The 12,565-nt window shown below is 43.1% G+C and overlaps 1 protein-coding gene across 5 annotated transcripts in view; it reads right to left on the bottom strand.

The window, feature by feature from the left end:
* Positions 1-608: 608 nt before the first annotated feature.
* The window catches only part of plod1a (procollagen-lysine, 2-oxoglutarate 5-dioxygenase 1a), a 46,668-nt gene continuing 34,711 nt past the window's right edge, over positions 609-12,565 (bottom strand). The window contains exons 13-21 of one of the 5 annotated variants that reach the window (XR_009508217.1): positions 11,823-11,964; positions 11,545-11,658; positions 10,965-11,030; positions 8,839-8,943; positions 8,601-8,747; positions 4,724-4,849; positions 4,348-4,473; positions 3,259-3,721; positions 2,082-2,217 (exon numbers count right to left, since the gene is read on the bottom strand). Coding sequence is in view for 3 of the 5 variants with exons in the window: in XM_059952050.1 (XP_059808033.1) it covers positions 2,062-2,217; positions 4,348-4,473; positions 4,724-4,849; positions 8,601-8,747; positions 8,839-8,943; positions 10,965-11,030; positions 11,545-11,658; positions 11,823-11,964 (982 nt within the window). In the remaining 2 variants the exon portion in view is untranslated. Of the gene's footprint in view, positions 2,218-3,258; positions 3,722-4,347; positions 4,474-4,723; positions 4,850-8,600; positions 8,748-8,838; positions 8,944-10,964; positions 11,031-11,544; positions 11,659-11,822; positions 11,965-12,565 lie in introns of all 5 variants that reach the window. The other 4 variants (XM_059952050.1, XR_009508218.1, XM_059952051.1 and 1 more) reach the window with 4 other exon arrangements.

Below are 12,565 nucleotides of genomic sequence, written 5' to 3'. Positions count from 1 at the left end.
AAGTTTTTATTTTGACGTTATATGAATGATGATTAGGGCCTCACGATTTATCAGATTTTCCTTTCCATCTGTTTATCTCCCTGGAAAGAACCTTCTAGCCCTAAACCTCAGAGGGTTCCGTTATTGCAGCGATTTGGGTGCATGGCCAATTTTTATAGCCTGCTGAGGACAGATAATTTCAACTTCCAGGGCTGGTGCTTAAGCCTCCTACATTTTTCAATCCTGTAAAAAGTCTCAGTTGAAATACGCTACAAATGGAAACAAGAAAATCTGATATTAGGAGGGAAGTCCTAAATACTGTTGGTTTGTACGAGTTCAAACACCTTCACTCTTCATGGCTTCCCCATCCAATTTGTCTCTGTCTCCATTTATTTGTAAGATTTCCAATGATGTTACAACTCTTACTAACTCCCACAAACTGCTTTGCCAGCACAGCTAATGAATGAATACTGGAGCTCTCAGCACAGCAGAACACCAGTGCCGGCATTTTAGTGCAAAGCCGGGAGTCTGAAACTATTCCTTCAACACTTATCTTCTGCTTGAGATAAAACCACTGATTTCTGTGATGGGAGGTTTCAGAAACAAAAATGAAGAAAAGGTAATAATGATTGACAAGTCTTTGACTGTAATAAATGAAGCCAAGGCTAGAGATCGGCACGCAAAAACAATATTTGATAGTGTATGCACAATGCTTGAAATATTCTCAAAACGTATTAATGCTGAACAATAGTTCAGAGAATCTAGAGGCAGTAAACACCAAAAAGCTTCTAATTATGGATTGTTAACAGGGTGCTTGGCAGCTTATACAGAAAGAGAACCAGATTAACTTCTTGGCCTTTCTCCATGCACATCTAACATTCATTTCACAAGCAATTATTTCTTTTATACACATTGCAGCAGTGGCTGTAGGAGGCAATGTTTGTAATCCTTGCAAAATTTATGTGAAGAGGTAGTTCATGATTTCTTGTACTACTGGCTTAATCAAACTTTGATACCAGTTATTTGCAAAGTAAGTGCAATGCGCAGGCAGATCCACTGCCGAACCCTTCCTGCAAAACGTGATAATCAAATCTTTTTGTTTGCTATCCCAATTCTAGGGGTGCTGCTCCCTGGATGGTAAGAGTACAAACATCAGCAGAAAACTGAAATACCACAGCTAATGATATCCCGTCAAGCCATGTCCACCCAGTTATATTCACTCCTCTTTCATTCCAACCACACTGGTTCAGCAGCACAGACTGAAACCCAGGACTGACACACAGCTGGAATCTGACTGATCCCTCCCCTCCCCCAACTCAAACCAAAATCGCATGGAGTCATGGCAGCTGTACCTCCAGCATCTATTGGATTCAGATCTGCTAGTTACTATGCAAAAGATGGCCTATACCTCCATAATTGCTATTTAATATCCTCTGGTTATGATAGGACGGTGGAGTTGTATACCTCCAGGATACCCCAAGTTAGGAACTCACTGATCATACGATGGCATGGGCCCAGGCTCCACAATTACACACTCTATGGTTATAAATGGATGGAGTCATCTCATAGCTCCAGGATTTCCTGGTTACCACCCCTATGATAAGTAATCGGATGTGGTGGACTCCAAAATTCCCACTTCATTGATCTTAATCCAAGATCCTTGATTGGTCAGGGCATGGAGGGATATGGGGAGAAGGCAGGAGACTGGACGACAGAAAAATTGGATCAGCCATGATGAAATGGCAGAGCAGACTCGATGGGTCAAATAGCCTAATTCTGCTCCTATATCTTATGGTCTTATCATATACTGTCAGGTTACTATAGGATGTAGACCCCTATATCTGTGTTATGTGTCATTTTCCTGGGATTTGATTATTCTGATCTGGACTTGCACAACTGGCAAGTGCACCTGCATGTAACTACCCCTTATAACATAGCACCTAGAGAAATTTATTAACCATTATATACAGAGTAGGGACGTGAACTGTCCATGCTGTAATATCTTAAAGAACAATAGGTTGAAGTTTGTTGCAAACTGACATTGTAACAGCTTCCACTGCATGCAATCAGACGCTAAGCACTTTAAGGGTCAACAAAAGAGACAGCAATGTATCGTGTTCCACTGGTGGTTGGAAGGCCCTCATGGTAATGAGTCAGTCTTCCTGGGTGCATGAGGGCCCAGCCCTTCCGAGGAGCTTGAATGGAACAGTTATACCTGAGGAACCTGCAGCCACCTCCCTGTAAAAGACAGAATGATCGTTAGTTTTAATAGCAACATCTACCACTTAAGAACGAATGCAAAATGCACAATGATCGGGTGTCACTGAAACTGGGGTACTATTAAAGTAAACACGAGGAAATCTGCAGATGCTGTAAATTCAAGCACAAAATGCAAACACACAAAATGCTGGTGGAACGCAGCAGGCCAAGCAGCATCTATAGGAAGAAGTACAGTCGATGTTTCGGGCCGAGTCCCTTCGTCAGGAGTAGTACTTCTTCCTATAGATGCTGCCTGGCCTGCTGCATTCCACCAGCATTTTGTGTGTGGTACTGTTAAAGTACCTTGGTTGCAGACGGGGATAAGGAAATATAACAAGAAATATACCAGTGCTCACTCCTGTTATACACTGCTAGGACAATCAGTCCTGTGGTACACAGTGTACACACAGTAAAACGTACAGGCAAAACCTTACAGAACTAACTTGTACACTCACAGTTAGTTCTGTAAGTAACACAGGACAGGCCAAAATAAAATCTGGATGCAGTCTAACTGGCTGAAATCAAATAGCAAGAGGAAAACCTGAGGAAATGTGTATTTGGACCCTCAATTCAATTAATCTCAAAAATGTAGACAGTTAATAAATTAACAATAATCATGAACAGATATCCAAGGGTACAAATGGTAATGTAGGAAATAGTTGGCTGAAAGGAGGCAGGATCTTCAGCTACACTGGTCTAAATTAGAAGTGAATAGTAATTCCACCTTGAGAGTCAAATTTCTCCTTAAAGAAGGATCAGTGATATTTGATCAGCTGTAGAAATATCAATTAGTAGCTGAACTTCTTCCCAGCATGTGGTGAAAATTCATGGAAAGGTCAGCTGAACAATGTTGGCTTTCTCTAAAACAATAACACCCAAAGATGAACTCAGCTCATTCCCTCTTCATATTTCAGATACTTGCAGTTTCCAAAAGCTATAAAACATTGACATTGAAAAGTGTCCTTATAAATAAGTTATTAAACAGATCATCAATTTCCAAAGTAACATGGAGGAGTTAACCTTCAGTTTAGAAGTCTTTGTCTTCTGGCTCACAGAAGCGAACCTCATCCTTTTTTCCCTGCTTCTTTTCTTTTTTAACCTGGAGTGTCATATAGTGAAGGGAAGTGGCCACATTATTTGCCTGCAGTAATCCCTCAGTTAACTTGGAAGAAAAATTAGAGGGCCATCCCAAAGTTCAGGTACAATGACAGAGACACACCAAGGGTCATATGGACAGATCACAGCTGGGGTCTCTCGTCATCCTCCTTCGAAAGGCAAAAGTCAGCTTCATAACTATTCTAAATCAAATAACAGTTGTTAATATTGGAATGAAAACCAGCAATACTTTATTCCTTTCAGTCTTCACAATCTGTATCATCTTGGGAGAAGGGCAAAGTTCATCTGATCAACTTTAGTCCACTTGGATTGTGGTAGGAGATGGAAGAGGGCAGAAAAAGGGCAGAACTGGATGGAAGAGGAAGCTCTGCAATTGAATGCACATTACAAGTAAAAAAAGGTCACAAAACAATGCTATTTTCACAGATAACATATGTGGCTGCACAGACACATTCCAGGTCAGAACCCAACATCAAAAAAAAATCATAGTTGGTTACAGAAGTTGTGAGTCAGTTAGCCCTGTGAGGAAGATTGAGGGTGTCACAAATAAATGTTAACAATTACCTATGAAAATCAAGAAGTATGCATTATCAATTGACTGTTCACCAGCATTAAACCTTTAATGGGCCTGAATCATGACATGTCCTTAGCTTTCCCAGTGTAGTAAAGACACTCATTAGTTGAACAATCAAACATCAGTCCTCACTGAACATTAATGATTAAGAAAACCATGCGCTTGTTGAATTTGGTACATTCCACAGCTCAAACACATCCTTGGAAAGTTAAACATGCAAGACCAGAACAAAGAGGGAGAATCAGTTTAACACTGATTTGAGAATTTTGCAGGGAGCCACACAATAAATGTCAGTGTAAATTTCAGAGCCATGCTTCAAGTCCTAGTGCAGGCTCCTGTAGAGCAATCCGTGACACATGCTCCTTACTTGTACAGAGTGAATCAGATTGGTCCATCCCTAGCATCGACTTACAACTTACCTGATAGTCAACTCCAACCTTGTTGAGTGCAATGTTTACAGTAAAAGTAGAAGCATCATGATGTGGCATTAAAGATGGCTGTTCATCAGGTTTATATCTAACTACAAAGGCCAGGTCAAACAACGCCTGCAAGAAAGAAGAGGGGTGTGAAGCAATATCATGCAGCATTCATTAAAGAGCAGGTACTGGGTAGAAAGAACTAAATCTCATCTTACAAAGCCCTGTGCTCCCAGGTCGTGTCTGCACCTGGGCCTCAGTTATCTCCATTGTCATGACAGCCCAGGCCTTGCACCTCTCCTGTACCTAGGTCTCAGGTTCCTCTAGCATCTCAGGCAACTCCTCCTGATGTATTCCAGTGAGACTGAACTGGTTTTACCTCATAATCAACTCCTGCCCTGTTTAGAGCTACGTTAACAGTGAAGGTTGAGGCATCATGGTGGGGTTCAAGCGAGGGCTGCTCCTCAGGTTTGTATCTCACTACAAAGTTCAGAAACGAGTTGGCCTGAGAGCAAAAGTTTAACATGGAAGAAACAAAACCAACATTAGTAACCATGGCGACAACAATCATCAGTTATAACAGTTTTATACTTAATTTATAATAGGCTTTTATTGAGTCCTTTTGGTCTCTGTCCCTAATCGCAAGTTTATTAATTTACTTGTTCAGTGTATTACTAATCTGGAATAGTCTGGCCATAAATTCCTTTATTATTTTAACAACTACTTTCCCACTGTCTTTTTTTGGCCAGATTCACAGATGTTCTCTCTCTCTCTCCTCTGCTCTCTATTCCAGTGCTGAGAATGTTGACAAACTACAATCATCCATGCACAAGGCACCAGAATTGAGTCCAACCAAGTTCACAGGTACTTTCCATCAGAGCTATTGGGGAGGTCAGAAGATCACCACTCTTTAGATACACTTGGGAAACAGAAAAAAACCCCGTGTGTGCATAGATATATAGAAGAGATTTTGATCATTCTTTTAACTGATTGGGTGTCCCAGATGATTGAAAATGAACCTCTTGACCCACAGTAGAAAACCAGAATGAAAAGCCACAACAGCATTGAAATGCTTCTTCCATTTCTTATCAACTATTTTCTCTCTAGTTCTAAAAATTTTGAAGAAACGGCTGGCTAGATCAGGCATTTTATGATTAAAACACCTGATATATTTTTTTCAACTTGGGCCTCAACATCCCAGCCTGTATGTAAAATGTCCGATAAGGAAAATTAGGGTCACAGGCAGACTGAAAATGAAATTATTTTGCTGCACGTTAGTCAGTCCAACAGTCAAGATTTATAAACAAACACCATTTAAGAGGACGATCGGGAACTTTAAACAGATTTGTATGTCCCTGCCTCCGTTCTGCAGTTCATACCCTTGGTTGCTGACTGACTTGACAATCCCAGGCTTTCCTGGAACAGGTACCCCCTCACTTATTGCCATCACTATGTTTAAAGCTTCAGGCAGGCTTTATCATTAAGGCTGGTGATGCCGTGTCATCTGCAGAGGCCACTTATCAATCTGCTTTCCAAGAAGCTTTTAATATTATGCCTGTTCCCACATGCCTCCCCTCTGCAACACCTGAAAGCATGCCTGCCTAGAAATTCAATCATTAATCCCAACCACTACCAAGTTGTTTCATGTCACCCTAGGCCATTTCTGTGTGAGAGCACCTTTCTGTCTCCACATCAGAGATGTATTGGATATGTCAATCTCCATGTAATGCTCCATCTGGAGAACTGGAGGGTGAGCTTGGACGATATTGTCCCACTGTCCGGCATATCTAAGACAAGGTGGACTTAATTCCATACAGAGCTTTCATCCTTCTACCATTCCTGCAATCAAGCCTTCCCCCTCCAAATCACTAGCCGACCTCTGCATCTACTCAAGGTCTACCACCTTGAACCTTCAATCCCTGACTCCCGAATTCCCGCCTCCATAATCCGTGCAGGGTTTAACAAGAGTTAAACTCTGCAATCTCCCATTTGCAGCCCATTAACTAATTCTGGACACAATTCTGCTTTCTATCACACCCAATCCCTTCTGCCCTATCAATGCAAAAGCTCTCAATATTTCTTCTCCAATCTAAACCCCCACAACTAAACTCCTGACGTCTCTTCTTCCTTTAAGAGGATTCAAGACCTTCATGCCTATCAATCCCCACCATCCCAACCAATACAGAGAGAGTACAGCCTCTGAAACTAACATGTCCTTTCCAACGTAGGCCTGGGCATTTCTAATCACCTGAATCTGGCCATGGAACTGGCAGCTAAACAGCATCTTTAGGGTTAAGACCCTAAACCCTAAGACCATCACGAAGACCCTGGAGAGACTTGTTCTACAGCAGCTCCGGCCTATGGTTAGGCCACACTTAGACCCCTCCAATACACCTGTCAGACCCGACTAGGAGTTGAGGACGCCATCGTCTACCTGCTGAATCATGTCTACGCCCACCTGGACAAGCTGGCGAACACTGTGAGGGTCATGTTTTTTGACTTCTCCAGTGAGTTCAACACCATCTGCCCTGCTCTGCTGGGTGAGAAGCTGACAGTGATGCAGGTGGATGCTTCCCTGGTGTCATGGATTATTGATTACCTGGCTGGCAGACCACAGTACGTGCGCTTGCAACACTGTGTGTCAGACAGAGTGGTCAGCAGCACTGGGACTCCACAGGGGACTGTCCTGTCTCCCTTTCTCTTCACCATCTACACCTCGGACTTCAGCTACAACACAGAGTCTTGCCATCTTCAGAAGTTTTCTGATGACTCTGCCATAGTTGGATGCATCAGCAGAGGAGATGAGGCTGAGTACAGGGCTACGGTGGGAAACTTTGTTACATGGTGCGAGCAGAATCATTTGCAGCTTTATGTGAAAAAGACTAAGGAGCTGGTGGTGGACCTGAGGAGGGCTAAGGCACCGGTGACCCCTGTTTCCATCCAAGGGGTCAATGTGGACAAGGTGGAGGATTACAAATACCTGGGGATACGAATGGACAATAAACTGGACTGGTCAAAGAACACTGAGGCTGTCTACAAGAAGGTCAGAGCCGTCTCTATTTCCTGAGGAGACTGAGGTCTTTTAACATCTGCCGGACGATGCTGAGGATGTTCTACGAGGCTGTGGTGGCCAGTGCTATCATGTTTGCTGTTGTGTGCTGGGGCAGCAGGCTGAGGGTAGCAGACACCAACAGAATCAACAAACTCATTCGTAACGCCAGTGATGTTGTAGGGGTGGAACTGGACTCTCTGACTGTGGTGTCTAAAAAGAGGATGCTGTCCAAGTTGCATGCCATCTTGGACAATGTCTCCCATCCACTCCATAATGTACTGGTTAGGCACAGGAGTACATTCAGCCAGAGACTCATTCCACTGAGATGTAACACTTAGCGTCATAGGAAGTCATTCCTGCCTGTGGCCATCAAACTTTACAACTCCTCCCTCGGAGTGTCAGACACTCTGAGCCAATAGGCTGGTCCTGGACTTATTTCCACTTGGCATGATTAACTTATTATTATTTAATTATTTCTGTTTTTTTTATTGCTATATTTCTTCACTATTCTTGGTTGGAGCGGCTGTAACAAAACCCAATTTCCCTCGGGATCAAGTATGTCTGTCTGTTAAGAATACCATGACGACCAAAGCCACTGACTTCAATTCCTACAACAATGTCATCCCTTGTTGGAGGTCCCAGCTGCCTACCAGATTGAAGCAGAGAGATGGCAACCAGGTCAATATCTGATCTAAGCTTAACTTTGGACCACAATACTACCCCCGCTTTCACCTCCATGACAGCCTCTGCCTCAGCTCTCTTGATGCAACTTGATCTCATCCTTCTTATTTCCAGAATATTCCAAATATCCTCCCAGGCCAGCCTCCCCTCTTCCACTCTCCACATGTCAGTTTATCCACTGTACTGAGGTCTGCTCACCCATTAGCCATGTTTGTTAGTACCAGGTTCAACAAGATGTCAGTGTTAACATTTTCAACACTGCTTGCACACTTTTGATCTTATTCCTCCTACTCTCTGTAATCTCCCCTCCACCCCCACCATCTGCGATCCCTGTGCTGCAGCTCCAACCTCTTCTGCACCCCTACTTTCAGTTGCAGATCTCAACTTGACAGTCAATATCCGGTAACGTGGTTGCCTTCTGCATTTAAACAGATGGGACTCTGACGGCAATGTCACCAAGTATTGGAGCAGCAAACAAGCACCCAACCCAAAAGGAGGACCACAATAGGGCAGTAAAACTGACCTTCGTGTAGTATCCTGGGTAGAACCTTTCTGTTAAAGGTGCAATGTATTCTCTTAAAAACCTCTGCCATTGTTTCTCATATCCAATCTGATTCATGTGGATGTCGATTGTTGGCACATTTTCATATCCACCCTGAATACGTATGTCCTGAGACAGAGAAGAAAATGACATTGGGAACATTTCGGAGTCACGTTCAGATACTCACAGTCACCTCATCCTTGATTGCTGGTCCACTCACCTCATTGCCTCCAGTTGACCATTGCCCATAATTTTCCATCTCCTCAACGAGGTCATCGCAGGCTCGTTCAGTAAAAATAGGGAACCAGTAAACATCTGGACAAGGCTGTAAAACATCACAAAACAAGTGTACTGCCTTGAATCTGTACCATACAGGTGAATGTATCCTCATGCCCACGGCACCCACTCCATCACCCATTTATTAATCCTATCTTCACTACGGTACGGAGCCGGACAGTATTGACAAGACTTTATTGTAGCTAGAGTATTTACACCCATGACTGTGTGACTGGGCATAGCTCAAATGCCATCTATAAAGTTGCTGATGACATAACTATTGTTGGCAGAATCTGAGATAGTGATGAGAGGGTGTACAGGAGTGAGACAGATCAGCTAGTTGAGTGGTGTCACAGCAACAACCTTGCCATTAGCGTCAGTAAGGCCAAATTGTGGACTTCAGAAACAGAACACACAACAATCCTCATAAAGAGATCAGAAGTGGAAAGAGTGAGTAATTTCAAGTTCCTGGGTATCAATATCTCTGAGGATCTATTCTGGGCCCAACATATTGATGCAGCTACAAAGGCGGCTATATTTAACTAAGGGTTTGAGGAGATTTGGTTTGCCACTAAAGACACTCAAATTTCTACCGATGTACCGTGGAGAGCATTCCAACTGGCTGATATAGGGGCGGTGGGGGCGGGGGGGGAGGGCGACTGCATAGGATCAAAATAAGCTGTAGAAAGTTGTAAACTTAGTCAGCTCCATCTGGGGCACTAGCCTCCGTAGTATCCAGAACATTTCCAAGGAGCGGTGCTTCAAAAAGGTGGCATCCAGTATTAAGGACCCCCAGGACATGTCCTTTTCTCAATGGAAGTACAGAAGCCTGAAGCTCAATGATTCAGAAACCGCTTCTTCCCCTCTGCAACCTGATTTCTCAATGGACATTCAACCCATGAACACTACCTCACTACTTTTTCTTTATTTTTATGTTTGCGCTACTTATTTCATTTAACTACTTAATATTATATATACTTATTATAATTCACATTTTTCCCTCTATTATCATGTATGGCAAAGTACTGCTGTTGCAGGGACACCAAATTTCATGATGTACGCCAGTGATATAAAACCTGATTGTGCTACTGTCATCGGTGATTAACCGGACTCTTGAAAAAAACACGCATTCGTTCCTCAATCACACTTTATTTGCATGTGCACGAGGGGAATCACGCGGCCCACGTCACTAAATGTTTGATCAAAGAAATGCCATTTTTACACAGCAATTGACTAGTTGGATACAGATATTGACAAATTGATAACCTTGTGGTTAAAATCTTTATTTGCATAATCACACTACAATAACACCGATTTAACTAACCCGTAAAATCTACATGCTAAACACTAATAATATTTCGGAATTAGAAAAGCAAGTTTCATTCTAGGATCCTTCATTTTACATCCCTGATACGTCAAAATTTTCTGGCCCCAAGCAAAGGGAAGCTATGCTCTTCAAATCTATGCCGCTGTCGACTGCACATTATTTGTGTACTACCCTTGCTTGCAAATTATTTTAACCCTTGCCTTGCTGCAACTTCCACATTACCATGCGCATGGATTCCAAAACATGTGGAATATCAATGGCTATTCAGCATTTGATATTCGCAGGGCAAAGTCTCTTCAATGTTGGAATGTAAACCCAGTACTACACAGGTTAACTATAACACATGCTGTTGGAGACTACTGCTCCACCCAAAGCTTTGCACACTATCATCATGCCGTACTGAATTTTATGAAGACCAGAATGATACTATTTGCAACGTGATAAACTGGAGGTAGGAGAAGATGTGAAGTGTCAATGTTGGAGCAGATGGGGGACAGTGACTTACACTGAACTCAGTTTCTCCAGAGGAGATCACACTTCACAGTTACTTTTTTTTCCTTCTCTCTCCCCCCCAACCCCCCACCCCCAACTCCAGCAATGAAGGTCTTCTATCTCTGTCAGTGTACATGGCTTCCTTCATAGTGTCAGTAGCTTCCAATTACTTTATCACCTTAATTGGAATGGGAAGAGTTCCCAATTTGGACTCCTTATACCACATTTAGCAAAAACTTCAGTCTTCTTACCTGTAAGAAGATTTTCTCTCTGAAGATTTTGCTCCAATTGGGATGGATGTACTTTTCCTCCCAATCCTGCAACGTAACAGAGAGAGAGAGAGAGACGTGAAAGCGACACCATGTCTCCTATGTCCTGTTCATTGTTCCTTCTCCTGACATTTACTGACCTAGGTCAGTGTGCTCTTGGTATGCGGCTACATCATGAGCACATCTGTCCAAAACTAACGCAGGAGGAAGATGCATTTCCACAAAATTCATTTTAAATTTTATCTTTAAAAACAAATTACCTAAATACTACAATAATTACAGCTCAATGCTCCAAACTATTGTTTCTTTCTCTGTGGCCCTGTTCTACAAGTAGCCACAAGTTCCATACGCTTGTTCCCCATTTCTCTCAACAACAGGGCCTGCTGGAAACCAACTACCCACGCCAAAAGTTACTGATCTTAAGGACTCAGGCCCACAATTTATGGGGCATCAATATTAAACCAGCCACAACATTCACCAGCCAGTCCCATTAATCCATACGAAAGTCAAATGTCTGTGCCCTGCCAAACTCTCTTTCTTCGAGTCCCTCCCATTAATGTACCTGTTGGTTTTCAGAGATCTGCCAGAGGTCGTTGTGGAGGTTACCAGTGTGACAGTTTGCCACAGAGAGAATGTGTCCAAACTCGTGCCTGTTGGTGACATACATGAAGATTCCCTGAAGAAACAACGAGTGGATTAATATCGAAACTGAGGGGTATCAAAACGTCATACACTTCATCAGCAATCACAGCATCAATTATCATCTGTTACATTCTTGCAGCTTCATCATTCTTGGTAAGGAAGGAAATTCTCGTTGCTGTGGTAAGCTGGGACTCTCACCTGCTCTCTGATGTTGTGACAGAAAGCCATGTCTGTGTCCAGCTTCTTGCTGTGATAAAGATCTTCATCAGTCAAATCTGTCCGGAGCAAGGTGCCCTGGATCAGGTACACGCTGGAGATATAGGGGACATTCCACACACCTCTACATAGAAAACACCACAAGGAAGCAATTTAAATTCTACACAGTTGCAGCTTGCAGTCCACACAGAGAAGAGCACAAGCATCGTATCCTACATCAGTTCCAGTTTGGCACCGTGCATGCCCGGAGCCTCGGAGATGGGCAACAGTGCTTTTGAGGGGTTCGTGGTTGCCCCGCAAGGAAACTGTTCCATTGCTCGGTAGCAAAATTGCCATGCAGGGCGTGTCCAAACATCTGTTCTCCACTGGAACCTGGGTTACAAACCAGCCCAGGATCCCGAGGTAAGAATATTCCTCTGCCAAACTCAAAGAGTGCAGACGGGGAGCACCGTGGAGGTAAGGAGCACAGGAGGTGCATCCGCTTGGATTACCTGAAGAAATCGGCAGTAGCAGAACATTACATAGCAACGACACAGGATTAACTTCAACGGCACAAAAACTACTGCACCGTGCCAGTGGCTTTTGGAACCACCTGGTAAAGGAAGCCACTGAAATAAGACCAGAGAATAAGAATTTTAAAAAAGACAAATGTCGCACTCTAAGTAAGAACTGGAATACAATCTTAAACAAGGTGGGACAGCAGAAACCTGCTGAGGAGTAATCAA

This window comes from Hypanus sabinus, chromosome 27 (assembly GCF_030144855.1).
Source record: "Hypanus sabinus isolate sHypSab1 chromosome 27, sHypSab1.hap1, whole genome shotgun sequence".
Lineage (NCBI taxonomy): Eukaryota > Metazoa > Chordata > Chondrichthyes > Myliobatiformes > Dasyatidae > Hypanus > Hypanus sabinus.
This window is presented reverse-complemented; position numbering and strand designations above follow the sequence as displayed.